Genomic DNA, 18810 nt, shown 5'->3' on the forward strand with positions numbered 1-18810 from the left:
ACATAAACAGCACTTTGAGACACTTTACTCACCGTGTCAGAAGAGCTGCTCCCACTCCAGTCCTCTTCAGGCGATGTCTTCGGTCCAGATGTCGTCCTTCACCTCCAGGCTCCAGAAAATGGCGGGGATCGTAGAACTGCCGCCGCGCAACAACTAGACTCCTCCCCCTCTCCTTACGCAGCCACGCTCTGGAGTCGGACGAGGAGGCGGAGTCGGACGAGGAGGCGGAGGACGAGGACGACGAGTCGGAGGCGGGCCAGCAGGTAAGTAGACTGCGCCGCTGTCCAGTGTGGCTGTCCTTCCCCCTAGATCTTGTGTTGCGGGCGCACCGCCTCCCTCTCGGCGGCGCGCCTGGTCGTTCGCGCGTGGGCGCGCACGCTTGCGGTCGTTCGCGCGCAAGCGGGCGGTGTTTCGCGGCGGTGATAAGAGGGGGGCCCGCAGCTCACGGCGGTGTTTCACGAGAGGGGGGCCCGCAGCTCACGACATTGTTTTGGTGAAAAAAACAGGCCCCATTGCAGGGGCCTGTTTTTTTCTACCAAAGGCAAGTCGCGGCAGTTGCCGGGCCCCCCATCAATTAAGTTTGGCCGGGCCCCCTACACTACTACCCCTAATACCCCCCTGATGGCGGCCCTGCAGCTAGGCACATTTACTATTCAGGAGTTTGTGATAGTTGGTGACACCACCTTTGGTTGCTGTAATTTCGGCCATTTGGTTGTCATCCTACTCTTCTAGTATGAAATATAAATGGAAAATGATAGAATAGACCATTCCTATTGAGTCTCTCAGTGTGGACACCTGTCTACAGGGGATTTGCCTTGTTCTTGAATGTTTCTCTGTGATGTGAAGAATCTGGTAGAAGCATCCATGAGGTGAATGCCCTGACTGTAGGGGGCAGCATTGTAGCAGATCCACCAATCTCCACTGTGCCCCATTTATTGTATCCAGTCTAGGCAATCCTCTATGAGAGAAATACTCCAGTTCTCACCTGCACTGATACATTGTAACAAACTCTCTTATCATTGTATAACCCATTTTCAAGTGCTCTGTTAGGGAAATAGAGATAATAGAAAGGTGTTTTCCGTTCAGGACGCTCATCGACTAGCCAGAATAGAGAATGGCTACAAACAGTATCTCCTGTTGAGGAGGATCCGACACGTCCATGTATTACATTGTGATTTTAGTTGGACCTGTGTAATGCTTCATTCCACCTTTAGAGGCGCAGTAGAACATTTTAACACTTGCAGTCGGTTTCCCCACAGATGACAAGATCCCTCTAACAAAATGGAGGTTGTAAAAGGCCGACAACCCCTGTAAAGCTCTGTTCACACCAAATTTGGTTTTATATCTGACATATACCTTTTAAATGGCTTAAACCTGGAGAATCAGACATTGGGGCCTATACAACATTTACTAGATAGACGTCCAATGAGAATAAAAACAAGCACAAAGATGTAGGGGGTAAAAGGAAGATTTTATTTATAGATAACAGGGGGGTATATTTTATTATTAGGATTTTTTTAAATATAATTATTAAGTAATATGTATGTGTCAATTATTTTAAATATATATGTAAATTTAAGGCCGTGTTGATCCAGAGGAAGGCGAAAACCCCTGTGATGAATGGGCCAATTCTCATATAAGGGGGAAAATTCCTTCCTGACCCCAAATATGGCGATCAGAATAATCCCAGGATCCAAGGCTGATGTGTAATATGTGTAATATGGGGGTAAACTTAATTTTTTTTACTTTTTTTCATTATTTTTCTTTATTTATATTATATTATAAGTGTACCTACTTATTAATCTATCATCCTAAACCTAATTAAGGCCGTGTTGATCCAGAGGAAGGCGAAAACCCCCTGTGAGGAATGAGCCAATTGTCCTCATATTAAGGGGGGAAAATTCCTTCCTGACCCCAAATATGGCGATCAGAATAATCCCAGGATCAAAGGCTGATATCTCATCTATCTATAATATGTGTCTACGTGCGGGTGTCTATACTTATCATGTAGTGTGGGTGCCTATACTTATCATATAGTGTGGGTGCCTATACTTATAATATAGTGCTAGTGTCTCTACTATGTGTCTACGTGCGGGTGCCTATACTTATCATGTAGTGTGGGTGCCTATACTTATAATGTAGTGCTAGTGTCTATACTTCTAATGTAGTGTGGGTGTCTATACTTATCATGTAGTGTGGGTGTCTGTACTTATTATGAAGTGTGGGTGATGTGGGTGTAACGTGTGATGTGTGTATTACTCACCTGGCCTGTGCTGGGGTAAGTTCAGGGATAATAGCCGCTCAGGTACATTTGCCGCTACTCAGGATCGTCAGGACTGCAAGATGCGGCTATTGTTCCTGAACTCTACAGATGGAATCTAAGCACAGGCCGCTCCTGGGGGTGAAGAGGATCTTCAGGCCGGAGTGATGTCAGATGCCAGCCCGGGATTGGAGGATGCAAAGTCAAGCAACTGGGGTAGCAACAAGATGGCAAAGGTGCAGCATGTAGATGGTACGGAGAGAGATGATGTTCTAGGGCAGCCGAGGTGACATACAGCAGCAGAGATTTGAGGTGCGGGTCAGGAGGCATGAAGTTCTGGGCAGTGGATCTCATCAATTTAAGAAGTAGCAGAGACAAAGTCATTGGAAGAGACAGAGGCAGAAGACACGGACAATGAGGAGGAACAGAAGGTAAGAAAAACATCTGATGAGTGTTATCTCCAGAGGAGGAGGATCTAACCCGGTCCAGCTTGGTGACATATAGCTGAATCCGGCCAAGGGGTGAAGAGATTTTTTTCTCTCCGGCCACTGCAGATGGTGATTCTCCAGAACTGGCTCAAATGGTGTGAATGGCGGCCGTGCTCTCCTCTCCTCCAGTTCCTCCCAGCCGATGGTGGAAAAGCATGGATGAGCTCTGATGTTCCAGCACACACCGAGGCGCTTCTCAGGATTCTTATGCAGCAGTTTTTTGACGAGATGTTTTACGTCAGTGTTAAGCCAAGATGGAAATATGGGCTTTTTGGTGGTGATGGCTTTGTAAGCCGTTTGCCGGTCTGGGCCGTTGTTAAAGGGGAAGCGTCCTGTTGACATCCTGGACACCACAATCCCCAGGCTCCACCAATCAACTGCTGGGCCATATCTCTTCCTAAGAAGCACCTCAGGGGCCATGTAATAAAGTGTTCCCGTCACTCCACGGATGTTATTGGAGGCGGTGACGCCATCTTGGGCGAGCCCCAGGTCGATGATTCGGATGTGGCCAGCTGCATCCAGCATGATGTTATCAGGCTTTAGATCTCTGCAAAGAAATGAGACAAGAGAATGAGAAATCTGCCCAGTGATACAGGAGGAGGGTGATGGGTCACTGCAAGACTAAACAGAATAGCCATTCAGGACCCTAGGAAAGATGGGTGCATTATTTCTAGCATGTAAAGATAAAAAAAAGAGGAAAGTTCTGCTTACCGGTGGACGATGTTGTGTCCATGGAGGAACTGGAGGCCACACACAATCTCTGCTGTGTAGAATCTGATGGGAAAAACAGATTGTAGTCTCAATGTCATCAAATATTCCTGCATCAATTCCCTAATATCATGTGTGATTCTGTGGGGTCTGTGGCAGAGCAGAGGTGCTGTTTATGGCAGCCTGTATTCTCTCTATTCTCTGCATTGTCCTTCATCTGACCTCCTAGCTAAGTTTTCCTCACCCGAGAAAGAGATTCAGTTTTCTGTCCTAGCCCTTTATCTAAATCCCTTAGCCAAGGCTGAGTGGCTTGTGCCCACCAGCTCTCCCCTGACTACACCCCTGACCTCAGCTGTTATCCCCCTCCTCTGTTCCCCTATTGGTATATTCCCCTCAGTCTCCTGATTAGTTATTTACTAACCTTACGCTGCCGGTGTCCAAGCAGCCGCACATCCTGATCGAAGCCTCCAGGCTGCCACCGGACAGATACTCCGTGATAAAGCATGCGCTCTCCCGAGACTGTTGTGCGGCATAGAGGTGGCATAGAAATGGGCAGTCTCGGGCCGCCAGGAGTATCCGCCGCTCTCTCATGATTACTTCTGTATTGTGCCGTTTGGTGATCATCTTTACGGCCATATAGGTGTTTCGGCCGGGGACTGATGCCAGCACCACCTGAGGAAAACAAGTGGACAATCCTCATGAGAAGAAGGAACAGGGGTGGACTGAGGGGTCGTCATTCAGGTAATACCCAGGACCCTACAGCTGAATAAAGCTGAGCTCCCGGCATAATGCAGTGTCCGCTGTTGGATGTTCTATGGAGAGGTCTTAAGGACAAGCAGTAGATAGGTCTTTGACTTGGTTGGGATCCATACAGCTACTGTAATGTGTAATGTGGACATAGAGGTCACTGTATGTATTGTTTCCTTATAGCAGCTTAAATGGGCCAGGACATGGAAATAAATAATGCCCCCTCCCCCACAGCTGTGAACTTTGAGATCAGCAATGAATCGGAATACCCCTTTATAGCAGCACTAGACCTAAATGTGATGATAAGAGGAACAGATGAGATATATGACATAAAGCAGTGGTCACTGGGCAGGACATTTTCTGGATGTCTGATTATGAATTCCATAGAAGAACATACAATCACCATCTGCACAATATTAACCCTTTAACGCAACTTTACGTCATAGTTTGCCCTGCATTAAGGCATCATGAAGAACAGTTACGTCATGGTGCTATTCTGTCACCATGTCCAAAGACATGGTGACAGAACAGTGACATCGGCAGTCACAGACAGCCGATAGTCACAGTCACTCGTCAGGGGAACAATCGCAGCGCGGTGCCGCCAGCGATCACTGTGATTTGTCAGTCAGTAGTGACTGACCAATCACAGTATTGCAGCATGGTTACCGGGCTAAAAGAGCCGGGTAGCCACACTAGCCGATCGACTGTTAGCAACAGGAGGCCTAACAATGGCACTTTGTCTGTCAAGTACGGGGCTTAAAAGGCTTCTGGCTGCAGATAAAAGATGGCGGCGGGCTCTGAAGCTGAGCCTGCACCATGAGTCGAAGGGTGTCAGCTGTATATCACAGCTGCCATCCTGCTGTAACGGCCGGGAACGGAGCTACCTCTGTACCCTGCCATTAACCCCTTAGATGCCGCGATCAAAAGCGATCGGGGCATCTTAGTGGTTTGCAGGAGATTGGCATCGCTGCGATGTGGTTGCACGGATTCCGATTCCTAATAGGCTTGCTGTCAGTGAATAGCTGACAGCTCTAATGCATTGCATTAGAAGGGTAGTGCAATGTATTAGAATAAAGATGAGAGGTGCAGGTCTTCAAGTCCCCTAGTGGGACAAAAAAACATAAAAATAAAAAAAGTTCAGCTAAAGTGTAAAAATTAAAGTTCTAAGTTAAAAAATTAAAAACTGCCTTTTTTCCTATAATAAGTACTTTATTATAGGAAACAAAATGAAACCGTTAAGAAAGTACACATATTTGGTATCACCGCGTTCGTAACAACCCAAACTATAAAACCATAATGTTATTTTTCCCGCACGGTGAACACCGCAAAAAAATAAATAACAAACACTATTTTTTTGGGTAAAGCCCTTCTAAAATATAGAATAAAAAGTGATCAAAAAGTCGCATGTACCCCAAAATGGTACCAATAAAAACTACAACCCATCCCGCAAAAAAACAAGCCATTACACAGCCTTGTCAATGCAAAAATAAAAAAGTTATGGCTCTCAGAATATGGTGAAACAAAAAATAAATTATTTTCAAAAAAGGGATTTTTTTTTGTGCAAACGCTGCAAAACATAAAAAAACTATATACATATGGTATCACCGTAAATATATCCACCCGCAGAATAAAGTAAAATGTCATTTATAGCGCACGGTAAACACTGTAAAAAAACAAACAAACATTATCAGAATTGCTGGTTTTTGGTCACATTGCTTGCCAAAAAAATGGAATAAAAAGTGATTAAAAAAAATGTGTACCCCAAAATGGTCCTAATGAAAACTACATATTGTCCCGCAATAAATAAGCCCTCACACAGCTCTGGTGGTGAAAAAATAAAAAAGTTCTGTCTCTCAGAAAATGGCGATGAAAAATATGCATTGTTCCAAAAGCGGATAAGATTGGGCGCCATTTATCAGTGCGACACCGGCCACACATCTATGAATTGTTTATTTACCCCATTATTATACCCTATTATTATGCCCTGATGTACGCCGCACAGCTTACATATGCCCCCACATTATACACCGAAATACCAGTAAAACCCCAAACCGAACAACTGCCAAGCAAAATCTGTGCTCCGAGAGCTAAATGGCGCTCCCTCCCTTGTAAACCCTACAGCGTGCCCAAACAGCAGTTTACGTCCACATATATAGCATTGTCATACCCGGGAGAACTGGCTTAACAGTTTTATAAGATATTTGTCTTCAGTGGCACAAACTGGGCACAACATATTGTGCACTAAATTGGCATATCAGTGGAAAATTGCAATTTTCACTTTGGACCATCCGCTGGGCACTAATTTCTAATGTAGAATCACCTGTGGGGTCAAAATGCTCACTACATACCTTAAAATGCCATAAGGGGTGTAGTTTCCAATATGGGGGGTCACTACTTGGGGGTTTGTTTTACTATTTGACTTCAGGGCCATGCAAGTGTTGGCCAATGCTGTGAAAATCACCAAAATAGACCTCAAATGCGCATGGTGCTCTTCCCTTCTGAGCCCTGTCTTGTCCAGGCAAATGATAAATGCCTTGAGGGGTGCAGTTTCCAAAATGTGGTCACTTCTTGGGGCTTCCACTGTACTCTGGTACCTCAGGGGTTTTGCATATGTGACATGGTGGCCAAAAACCAATACAGTAAAATCTGCATGCCAAATAGCGCTCCTGCCATTCGGAGCCCTGCTGTGTATCCAAACAGCAGTTTATGACCACATGTGGGGTATTGCCGTAATCGGGAGAAATTGCTTTACAAATGTTGGGGTGCTTTTTCTCCATTATCCCTTGCAAAAATAAAGACATTCTACAATTTAGTGGAACAAAATGTAGATTTTAATTTTCACGGCCCAATTCCAATAAATTCTGCAAAAGACCTGTGGTGTCTAAATGCTGACTATACTCCTAGATAGATTCCTTGAGGCGTGTAGTTTCCCAAATGGGGTCACTTTTGGGGGTTTCCATTGTTTTGGCCTCTCATAGGCTTTGCAAATGAAACATGGCACCTGAAAAACAATCAAGCAAAATTTGAGCTCCAAAAGCCAAATGGCACTCCTTGCCTCCTGAGCCCTGCCGTGGGTCCAAACAGCAGTTTATTACCACATATGTTTCTTTTTCTCCTTTATCTATTGTAAAACTGAAAAAATCTGAGCTAAAACAACATTTTATTAGAAAAAAAACGTAGATTTTCATTTTCACAGCCTAATTACACTAAATTCAGCAAAATACCTGTAGGGTCAAAATCCTCACTATACCTCTTTATAAATTCATTGAGGGGTGTAGTTTGCCAAATGTTGTCCTTTTTGGGGAGTTTGCTTTGTTTTGGTCCCACAAGACCTCTTTAAATCTGACATGGTGCCTAAAATATATTCTAATAAAAATAAGACCCCAATATCCAAAATTACATTTGTAAATTTCACCTTTAATTTGCTTTAATTCTTGTGAAACGCCTAAAGGGTTCAGGAACGGTCTAACTGCTGTTTTGAATAATTTGAGGGGTTCAGTTTTTAAAATGGGATGATTTATAGCGGGTTTATAGTATATAAGGCCCTAAAAAACAGTTCAGAACGGAACCGGTCCCCAAAATAAGGCTTTTGAAATTTTCTTGGAAATGTGAGAAGTTGCTGCTAAAATTCTAAGCCTTGTAATGTCCTAGAAAAATAAAAGGACGTGCAAAAAACTATGCAAACATAAAGTAGACATATGGGAAATGTGAAATAGCAGCTATTTTGTGTGGTATTACTATCTGTCTTCCAAGCAGATGCATTTAAATTTGATAAAATGCAAATATTTGAAATTTTTCTTAAAATTTTGGTGTGTTTCATAAATAAACACTGAATGTGTCGACCAAATTTCACCACTATCTTAACTGGTTCCCGACGCTGGGTGTGTTTTTACGGCCAGCGGTCAGGTACGGGTCCTTAAAACTCGCGCCATAGACTTTTTACGGCTCGGGTTTTAACTTGCTGCCCGAGCGATCGGGCAGCTGAATTTCGGGTCTCCAGCTGTCAGTGACTGTCGGGGACACTGAGGAGAGGATAGATTCAGCTTTCGCTGCTTCTGTCTTCTCTGATCACTTGTACACAGCGCTCAATGAACGCTGTGTATAGGAATAGAGGCAGCGGCCGCGCCGCTGTCTCTATTGCTCCCGGTGTTCATGTGACTGGTCACATGATCGCCGGGTGCTGTTGGTGACAGACTGCTGCTCGGTCTAACTAGACCCAGCACAGCCCTATTAGTGACAATCGTCACTATGAGAGGGCTGATTTCCTCTGTAACTGGGGCTGCTGTGCAGCTCCAGTGGAAAAGCATGGTGTAAAAGAAAGAAAATATATATATATAAAGTTCCCCAAAGGTCTTTTTTGACCTTTGAGGGACAGACCATAGTAATAAAAAAATTAAAGTAAAGTAAAGTGCAAAAAAAATGAATAATAAATGCACATAAAATACCAACCCCCCAAAAAAACGTTCCCCCCGCCAATCATTGTTGTAACGCTATTGCCCTAATATAAACATGTAATATATTACAATTTACAGTAGACAATGACGATCACAAATAAAAGGTCTATTTTAGGGTAAGATGTTATGTTATTACCAAAAAAAAAATAGCTGAAATGTAAAAAAGCTTATTGTTTTACTATTATTTTCAAACTTTAAGAATAAAAATTCAAAAATAGCAAAAAGGATGTGTATAAAAACGATAAAAAAAGAAACCTGCATTGTCTACGGAAAAAACATCTCAAAAATCACTTTGTTAGCTCAAGAAATAAAAAAGTCATAGCCTAACACGTGCTAAAAAGGGTTAAACGGTGTCTGGTCCTGAAGGCTCAAAATAGCGCGGTCCTGAACTGGTTGAAGTCCAATTTGTCACGAGAAAACAATCTCAGAATCGCTTGAACAAATAAAAGCATTTCAAAGTTATTACCACTTCAAGTGATACATGTCAGATTTGAAAAAAATGGTCTGGTCCTTAGGCCAAAACAGTCTTAGTCACTAAGGGGTTAAATGGCTGATAACAGAAAACAATAGATGCAGATAAAACAAAAAATAGGTTTACTGTCCCTTTAAAATTAAATAAGGAGTTGTAATACTCACTTTGCCAAAGCTGCCCCTACCCAGGACCTGGTGGATGGTGAAGCGGCTGATGTTAAGCCTGGCATAGGGGCTGGATGTTCCAGAGTCTTGGCTTCTCCCAGAACTTGGCTCCTCATCCTCCAATCCTCTGTGGTCTCCTCTGTCCTGGTCTCCTCTCCTCTTCTTAAATCCTGCGATGCTCTCCTCTTCCCTCTTCCTCTTCTCGTCTCCTCTTTTCTTCTTCTCGCTGTGTCCAGTGGACGCCATTTACGCAAATCTCTTCCAAACTGTAGACCTCCGTCTAATCGCTGCCGTCAACAGTTGAAAGTAAATGTCAGTTGGTCGTGTGCAGGTCACATGATGTCAGAGGTCATGGAATCCTCAGGTGGCACCTTCCTGGCACTGATCTGCCATATCTGATGTGGGCATCAAGGGTGACAGTCTAGTGTCCAGGGGAATGAGAGGGAATTTCATGGCGGGTTCTTCTAGTTCTGTATTATTAGTAGATGGGAATGGGGGCAAATAAAGAGTCTGGTATATTAGGGCTGGCAGTGGTGCCCGTAGCTCATCAGGAACTGTAAATAATAGTTGGATAATACATGTTCATGGGTTTTTACTACTTACGTCTCTGTAAATGTATAATCGATATGTGCAGATAGCAGAATGCACCGATTATACTGAGATAAGATTCGCTGTATAGACACCGCTCATCCCTCTCCTAACAGAAGTAACTCTTGTATTCCTAATGGGGGCACTATCTAGTTTTCACTGTTTATACTGGCAAGAATGCCCCTTAACCCCTTAATGACCAGCCTATTTTAGACCTTAAAGGGGTTGTCCGAGATCCCAAAATTTTTTCAAAAACTCTGTCATACATTACCCCTTATACAAACAACCTAAATAAAGCATTATTTAAAAAAAAAATTCTACTTAACCCCTTAATGACCGGGCATGTTTGCCAGATTTGTCAAATCTGGTATGTCTGACTTTATCAGAGAATAACTCTGTGAAAGTTTTGAATATCCAAGTAATTCTGACATTGTTTTTTCGTCACATGTTGTACTTTATTTTAGTGGTAAAAGTAGACTGATACGATTTGCGGAAATTAATTAAAAAATGGAAGAAATTTTGTAAAAATTACCTTTTTCCCCTATTTTTAACTGCAATATGTCACATATGTACACACATACTGTACAATTTTTTTTAATTAAATATATATTTCTATCTCTTTACTCCATTTTGGCAGCACTTTTGAAAAAATAAAATAAATTTTCAGCAATTTAGAGGACTTACAAATTGAAATAATAATTTTATAAATTTTGAAGTACATTTTGTTTTCCGGCACCAAGCCAGGTTTTCAGAGGCTCATAGGTCTCAGAGTGATGGAGACCCCCACAAATGACCCCATTTAGAAAACTAGACCCCTTAAGGTATTTACCTAAGGGTATAGTAAGTATTTTGACCCCACAGTTTTTTGCTAAATGTAATACATAGCAGGTGAAAAAAAAAAATTTCACGTTTTTCATAAAAGTATCAGTTTGAAGACCAATTTCTTTGTAAAGCGACCATGAGAATGAAGAAACACACCACAAAATCTATCACCCTCTTTCTCCTGTTTTAAAAAATGCCCCCATTGTGACCCTAATGCGCTGCCTGGAAACACGGCAGGACCCAAAATGAAGGGAGCACCCGGAGGCTTTCAGGACTCATATTTTGCTTGAAAATGTTTTAGGCCCCACTGTACATTTGGAGAGGCTTTGAGCTGCCAGAACGATAGAAACTCCCCATAAACGACCCCATTTAGAAAACTAGACCCCATAAGGTATTTATTTAGGGGTATAGTAATTATTTTGACCCCACAGTTCTTTGCTAAATTTAATGCATATCAGGTGAAAAAAATAATAATTTCACTTTTTTCATAAAAGTATTTGTTTGAAGACAGATTTCTTTGTAAAGCGACCATGAAAATGAAGAAACACACCCCAAAATCTATCACCCTCTTTCTCTTGTTTTCAAAAATACCCACATTGTGGCCCTAATGCGTTGTTTGGACACACGGCAGGGCCCCAAAGGAAGGGAACACCCGGAGGCTTTCAGGACTCATATTTTGCTTGAAAATGTTTTAGGCCCCACTGTGCATTTGGAGAGGCTTTGAGCTGCCAGAATGATAGAAACTCCCCATAAACGACCCCATTTCGAAAACTAGACCCCTTAAGGTATTTATCTAGGGGTATAGTTAGCATTTTGACCACACAGTTTTTTCGCTAAATATATTGAAATTAGTCTGTAAGAATTAAAATGTACTTTTTTTCTGAAACAACATAGAAATTTTTATTATTTACAAGGAATAACGAAGAAAATGCACCCCAACATTTGTAAAGCAATGTCTCCCGATTACGACAATACCCCATATGTGGTAATAAACTGCTGTTTGGACCCACAGCAGGGCTCAGAAGGGAAGGAGCGCCATTTGGATTTATGATTTTGCTGGAATGGTTTTCGGTGCCATGTCGCATTTGCAATGCACTGGAGGGACCAAAACAGTGGAAACCCACCAAAAATGACCCCATTTTGGAAAAACCTTCAAGGAATTTTTCTAGGGGTATAGTGAGCATTTAGACCCCACGGTTCTTTTGCAGAGTTTATTAGAATTAGGGCGCGAAAATTAATATCAAAATTTTTTCCACTAAAATGTTGCATTTTCTCATTTTCACAAGGGATAAAGGAGGAAAAAAACAACCATTTTTTTATAAAGCAATTTCTCCCGAGTACGGAAATACCCCACATGTGGTCATACGTTTTCTTCATTAGAAATGAATTAACCCTTTCAGGACTGATCCATTTTTTGCTTTCATATTTTAGATTTTCACTCCCCGCTTTCCAAGAGCCATAGCTTTTTTATTTTTCCATCAATAGAGTGGTGTGAAGGCTTATTTGTTGCGGGACAATCTGTAGTTTTCATTGGTACCATTTTGGGGTACATGCGATTTTTTTTTTTGATCACTTTTTATTCAATTTTTTTGCAATCCTGAGCAAGAAACAGGAATTCTGACACCGTTTTTTTAGGTTTTTTTTTGCGGCGCTCACCGTACGCAATAAATGACATTTTTAATTTATTGTGCGGGTTGGTACGATTACGGCGATACCATATGTATATAGGTTTGGTCCTTTTTTTTAGCGTTTGCGCAATAAAATGACTTATTTATAAAAAAAAAAAATTCTGTGTCACCATATTCTGAGAGCCATAATTTTTTAATTTTTTAGTCAAAAAAGCTGTGTAAGGGCTTGTTTTTTGCGGGACGGATAGAAGTTTTTATTGGTACTATTTTCGGGTATATGCGACTTTTTGATCACTTTTTATTATTTATTTAGGGAGCGGTGGTGACCCAAAAATTTGCTATTCTGTCGTAGTTTTTTATTGTTTTTTTTGGGGTGTTCATCGTGCGGGAAAAATAACATTATAGTTTTATAGTTGGGTTCGTTACGAACGCGGTGATACCAGATATGTGTACTTTTTTTAACGTGTTCATTTTTTTTCTATAATAAAAGTCTTATTATAGGAAAAAAAGCATTTAGTGTTTATAGAACTTATAACTTTTATTTTTACACTTTTTTTAAAACATTTTTATTACTTTTTTTTACTTTTTTAACTTGTCCCACTAGGGGACACTTAGTCTTGCAGCTTTGATCGCTGCTAGAGTACATTACACTACACACGTAGTGTAATGTACTCTAACTGTCATTGTGACGTGACTGTCACACTGACAGGAAGCAGAGGAGGAACGGCCGGAGGCTGTTCCTCCGAGGCTTCCGTGCATGGCAACCCGGAGGTCATTATCTGACCTCCGATTGCCGTGACAAGCATCGGTAGCCCCCACGATCACTTCGTGGGGGCTGCTGATGTGCTTCAAACCACTTAAATGCGGCGACGGCAATCCGTCGCCGCACTTAAGGGGTTAACTGCCGAAATCAGCGGCGATGGTCCGCTGTCCGGCAAGACTGATGTCTCAGCTGTCTAGGACAGCTGTCAGCGCGGGTCTGTCACTCTGTGTTTACACAGAGTGACAGTTTGAAATGCGGACGAAAATGTACGTCATGGTGCGGGAACTAGCAGCCGACCATGACGTACATTTTCGTCCTTGGTCGTTAAGGGGTTAACACATTTCTTCTTTGAATTCAGCACAGTTTGTTTACATGCAGTTCAGCTCTGGTTTGTTGATCTTTCCTTGTGATGAAACTTTTTTCCCGTGCACGCTCCTTGCAGGCTGCAAAGAGCGTGCACGTACCTTCAAAGAGTTCATGTGAGCTGTCCTTGCTCCTCCCGCTGACCTCCTTCACTGCACTTGTCTCCTTGCTGACATTCTTGAAGGATGATGAGCAAATGTTCTTCCCCCCATTATGTTTTTCACATTTATGTTTTCTTTCTCTTTTCAGGTCTATAAACCTCTTCGTGTCTCCCTCACCCTCGTCCACCCTCCTCTATCTCATGTCTCTCTCCACTAAGGCCATGTTCACACAGAGTTTTTTTGCAGGAGGAATATCTGCCTCAAAATTCCGTCTTGAAGTTTGCGGCAGATTTACCTCTCCCTGCACGTTGATTTTTGCGTCATTTTTCCCGGAGTTTTTTGTGCGCTGTTTGTGGCTTTATTTGCGTTTTTGTTTGCTGCTTTGTTCGGGCCGTTTTTCGCTTTGTTTATCTTGGCGTTTTTTGCTTGTTTGTTTGCGTCTTTTTTTGCAATGTTTTTTGCTGTGTTTTCCGTTGCGTTTATCATAGCCTTTTTTGCGTCGTTTATCGTTTCTTTTTTTGCGTCGTTGTTTGCGGCTATTTTTGCTGCGTTTTTCGTGGCGTTTTCCCAGTTGTTTTTCGCAGTGTTCTTTGCCTCTTTGTTTGCGGCTTTTTTCGCGTCTTTTTCCGCGATGTTTTTCGCAGCTTTTTCCGTGGCATTTATCGTAGCCTTTTTCGCGTCGTTTATCGTTTCTTTTTTTGCGTCGTTGTTTGCGGCTATTTTTGCTGCGTTTTTCGTTGCGTCTTTCGTGGCGTTTTCCCAGTTGTTTTTCGCTGCATTCTTTGCCTCTTTGTTTGCGGCTTTTTTCGCGTCTTTTTTGCAGTGTTTTCCGTGGCGTTTATCGTAGCCTTTTTTGCGTCGTTTTTCGCGTCTTTTTTTGCGTCGTTGTTTGTGGGTTTTTTTCTGCGTTTTTCGTTGCGTCTTTCGTGGCGTTTTTCCTGTCGTTTTTCGTGGCGTTCTTTGCCTCTTTTTTCGCGGCTTTATTTGTGATGTTTTTCGCGGCGTTTATCGTAGCCTTTTTGGCGTTGTTTTTGCTGCGTTTTTCGCGTCGTTTTTCGCCCACGGCAATTGAGCGCCGCGGGCATAAAACAACGCAAAATACGCTTTCTCTGCCTCCCATTGAAGTCAATGGGAGGTCAGAGGCGTAAACGCCCGAAGATGGAGCATGTCGCTTCTTTTTCCCAAGAGGCAGTTTTACTGCTCGCGGGAAAAAGACGCCGACGCCTCCCATTGAAATCAATGGTACGCATTTTCGGGCCGTTTTTGACGAGTTTTGCGACACTGTTTCCGCTTAAAAAAAACTCGGCAAAATACTCTGTGTGAACTTAGCCTAATGCTGCCTCCGTTATTGTACTTCATGTACCATTCCTCCTCCTCACATGCACTTTGTGCTGTGAGGAGGAGTAATTTATTACATGGATGACACACTACCCCTCCCCCACCTGTACCTAGCGCTATTGTTCGTAGCGCTATTGTAACTTATCGGAGTAGTGGAATCCCACTATGGTCGGGGATTCCGCTCCTGCACGCTTTGCTTGGACATAGACCTAGGCAGAGACATGAAGCAATCCGTTGTGGACCGGAATCATAGTGGCGCTGTCTACCTAAGGGCAGATTTACACGAACGCCATATACGTCCGTGCAACCCGCGTGTTTTCCACACGTATGGCACGGACCTACGCAAGTCTATGGGGCAGTGCAGACTGTCATTGATTTTTGCGCAGCGTGATTCCGCTGCGTAAAACTCACGACATGTTCTATATTCCGGCGTTTTTCGCGCATCACGCACCCATTGATGTCAATGGGTGCGTGAAAACAACGCATTGCCGCACGGAAGCACCTCCGTGCGAACTGGCTGTTTTGCACAACAGCTGTCAAACGGATGAATGTAAACAGAAAAGCACCACGTGCTTTTCTGTTTACAAACATCCAAATGGCGTGTCATAATGATGGCGGCTGCGCAAAAACCACGCATATGATGCTGCCTCACGGAGCAGGTAAGTGGCTTTTGCGCAGGCAAAATGCCGCGTGTTTTGCCTGCGCAAAAATGCCACGTTCGTCTGAATCAGCCCTTCTACACATTTTTAGGCAAGTTATTTCAGACATTGATAAACTCCGCTGCGGACGATAGGCAGCGGTGCAGAAATTTCAGGCCGCAGCTTGCACTGTCTGTTGCGGAGAAGTGCAATGGCACAAAGTATTTCAGCCTTTGCAATGCAAAAACCGAAATCAGTGGCAGGTCCGCAGTGTTTTCTGCAACGTCTGAATTACCTGTCAAAACTGCAAATATTGGTGCAGATTCGTTGCGTACTTTCCCCTAAATCTGCACCAACATTTGAAGCATAAAAACTCTGCCAGGTCTGAACGTGCCCTAATAATAACAGCCAGCGCTGTGGCCACCACAGTATTAGCGATGGTCAGCTACTGGATGTTACCCAGGTATGCTATTCCCAGTTTCCCTGGTGGCGGAGGGTAACAGGGTCATAGTGATGGTTAGTGTTCGTCCAGCCCTGTCTTATGCCTCATGCACACTTGCGTGTAAGATTGACGCCCGTGAGAAACGCGTATGAATCGGGTCAGTTTGTGTGCGTTCTGCATCAGTGTGCTTAGCAAGTGGCATGCGTTATTCACGCACTCAGAAAGGCCATTTTTTTGTTACAACAAATTGCAGCATAAATCACGCACCAAACACGCTTGTTTTGTGCGTGGTTTTCACGCATGCATCTATTTAATGTGAGTGTAGGTGCATGATAACGCAACAATAGAGGACATGCAGTATGTTTCACGCAGCGGACTCTCGCTGCGTGAAAACGGCCCCATTGAAATAAATGGGTCGCGTGTGCTGTGCGTGGTTTCGACGATCAGCACACGGACGAGATTCACCCTGGTATGAGTGGGGCCTTAGGCACGATTTACACAAGTGTGAATCAAGTCTGTGTGCTGTGCTTTGAAAAAACGCACAACACACGCGACCCATTTATTTCAATGGGGCCGTTGACACATGCGTGACTTTTCACGCAGCGAGAGTCCGCTGCGTGAAACATACTGCATGTCCTCTATTGGTGCGTTATCATGCACCTACACTTACGTTTGGTGCGTGATTTACACAGCAATTTGTTGGAAAAAAGAAGAAAAAAATGGGCTGGCTTTGTGAGTGCGTGAATAACACATGACAATCGAAAAGCACACTGATGCATAAGGGCAGATTTACACGAGCGTGTGCGTTTTGCGCACACAAATACGGTGGCGTTTTGCGGGCGCAAAATGCACTTGACAGCTCCGTGCCATGTTCATACCGATGCGCAGCTGCGGTTTTCGAGCAGCCCCCATCATTATGACACGCCATTTGGATGTTTGTAAACAGAAAAGCACGTGGTGCTTTTCTGTTTACATTCATTACTTTACTGCTGTTGCGCGAATCACGCTCGTCCCACGGAAGTGCTTCCGTGTGCTGCGCCTGATTTTCACGCACCTATTGACTTCAATGGGTGCGTGATGCTCGAAAAACGCAGAAATATAGAACATGTCGCGAGTTTTACGCAGCAGACTCACGCTGCGTAAAATTCACGGACTGTCTGCACTGCCCCATAGACTTGCATAGGTCCGTACGACCCGCGTGAATATCACGCGGGTTGCACGGACGTATAGCACAATCGTGTTAATCCGCCCTAATGCAAACACACGGATGGGATTGACGCAAGTTTTTCACGCGCGGAAAATACATACGCTAGTGTGGATGAAGTCTTACTAATCGACGCTGTTAGACAGTGCCCATTAATAATGAACTAATAATAAATTTTGAAATAAATGAGAAGGACATAGAAAAAATATTGTAATGAAATAACACACACAACACTGGTTAACGATTTTATTAAAAATAAAAAAGGTGTCATTGAAGTAGTCCTTGAACTTGATGTAGTACCAAGGACCCAACCTGTAAAAAACACCTAATAACTAAGAAAAAAAAAAAAGAGGGATGCTTAGATACACTGCTCATGTGTGATACTGTTAGACCATGTATCTAAGCCTACCACAAGATAGCCTTAGATACATTACCCAAGCAGACAGTGTCACACATGGGCCATGTATCTAAGAATACCACATGTTAGGCTTAGATACAGGACCCCAAGACACTAATCTTAGGGTATGTTCACACGGCAGCGTCCGTAACGGCCGAAATTACGGGGCTGTTTTCAGGAGAAAACAGCCCCGTCGTTTCAGCCGTAACGGCATGTGCAGGCGCTTGAACGCCGCGTCCATTACGGACGTAACTGGAGCTGGTTTTCCATGGAGTCCATGGAAAACGGCTCCATTTACGTCTGAAGAAGTGACAGGACACTTCTTTGGCGCGGGCGTCTATTTATGCGCCGTCTTTTGACAGCGACGCGTAAATATACGCCTCGTGTGAACAGACAAACGTCTGCCCATTGCTTTCAATGGGCAGATGTTTGCCAACACTTTCAAGCCATAATTTCGGACGTAATTCGGGGGTTAATACGCCCGAATTACGTCCGTAAATAGGCCGTGTGAACATACCCTTAGGGTATGTTTACACGCACTAATTACGGACGTAATTCGGGCCATTTTGCCCCCGAATTACGTCCCAAAATAGCGCCTCAATAGCGTTGACAAACATCTGCCCATTGAAAGCAATGGGCAGACGTTTGTCTGTTCACACGAGGCGTATATTTACGCGCCGCTGTCAAATGACGGCGTGTAAATAGACGCCCGCATCAAAGTAGTGACCTGTCACTTCTTTGGCCGTAATTGGAGCCGTTATTCATTGACTCCAATGAATAGCAGCGCTAATAACGGCCGTAATGGACGCGGCGTTCAAGTGCCTGCACATGCCGTTACGGCTGAAATTACGGGGATGTTTTCAGGCGGAAACATCCCCGTAATTTCAGCCGTTACGGACGCCCTCGTGTGAACATACCCTAACAATGTAGGCTTAGATACAGGACCCCAGAAGATCTTATCTAGTTCAGGACCGCGCTATTTTGCGCCTTCAGGACCAGACACTGTTTAGCCATTTTTAGCACGTTAGTTAAATGGCTCTAACTTTTTTATTTGTTGGGCTAACGACGTGATTTTTGCGACGTTTTTTCCGTAGACAATGCAGGTTTCATTTTTTATCGTTTTTATACACACCTTTTTGCCATTTTAGAATTTTCGTTCATAAAGTTTGAAAATAATAGTAAAAAAATAAGCTTTTTTACGTTTCAGCTATTTTTTTTATGGTAATAACATAG

At 43.3% G+C, this 18810-nt stretch overlaps 1 protein-coding gene across 1 annotated transcript; it reads right to left on the bottom strand.

Moving 5' to 3' along the window:
* Window positions 1-1452: 1452 nt before the first annotated feature.
* LOC142656459 (protein kinase C delta type-like) lies at window positions 1453-9577 on the bottom strand. The gene is made up of 4 exons (XM_075831393.1): window positions 9294-9577; window positions 3878-4128; window positions 3460-3522; window positions 1453-3295 (listed from the first exon to the last, which is right to left on the bottom strand). The coding sequence occupies exons 1-4, from the start codon at window positions 9537-9539 to the stop codon at window positions 2641-2643; spliced, it is 1215 nt and encodes a 404-aa protein (XP_075687508.1). The 5' UTR covers window positions 9540-9577; the 3' UTR covers window positions 1453-2640.
* Window positions 9578-18810: the final 9233 nt, after the last annotated feature.

This window comes from Rhinoderma darwinii, chromosome 6 (assembly GCF_050947455.1).
Source record: "Rhinoderma darwinii isolate aRhiDar2 chromosome 6, aRhiDar2.hap1, whole genome shotgun sequence".
Classification (NCBI taxonomy): domain Eukaryota; kingdom Metazoa; phylum Chordata; class Amphibia; order Anura; family Rhinodermatidae; genus Rhinoderma; species Rhinoderma darwinii.

Bases quoted from the DNA above. Each gene is read 5' to 3' on its own strand.
- LOC142656459 (XM_075831393.1), bottom strand. From the start codon at position 9,539: ATGGCGTCCACTGGACACAGCGAGAAGAAGAAAAGAGGAGACGAGAAG. The intron at 4,129-9,293 runs GTGAGTATTACA...TGTTTTCCTCAG, and splicing joins GTAGGGGCAGCTTTGGCAAA to GTGGTGCTGGCATCAGTCCC. The intron at 3,296-3,459 runs GTAAGCAGAACT...ATTTCTTTGCAG, and splicing joins GGACACAACATCGTCCACCG to AGATCTAAAGCCTGATAACA.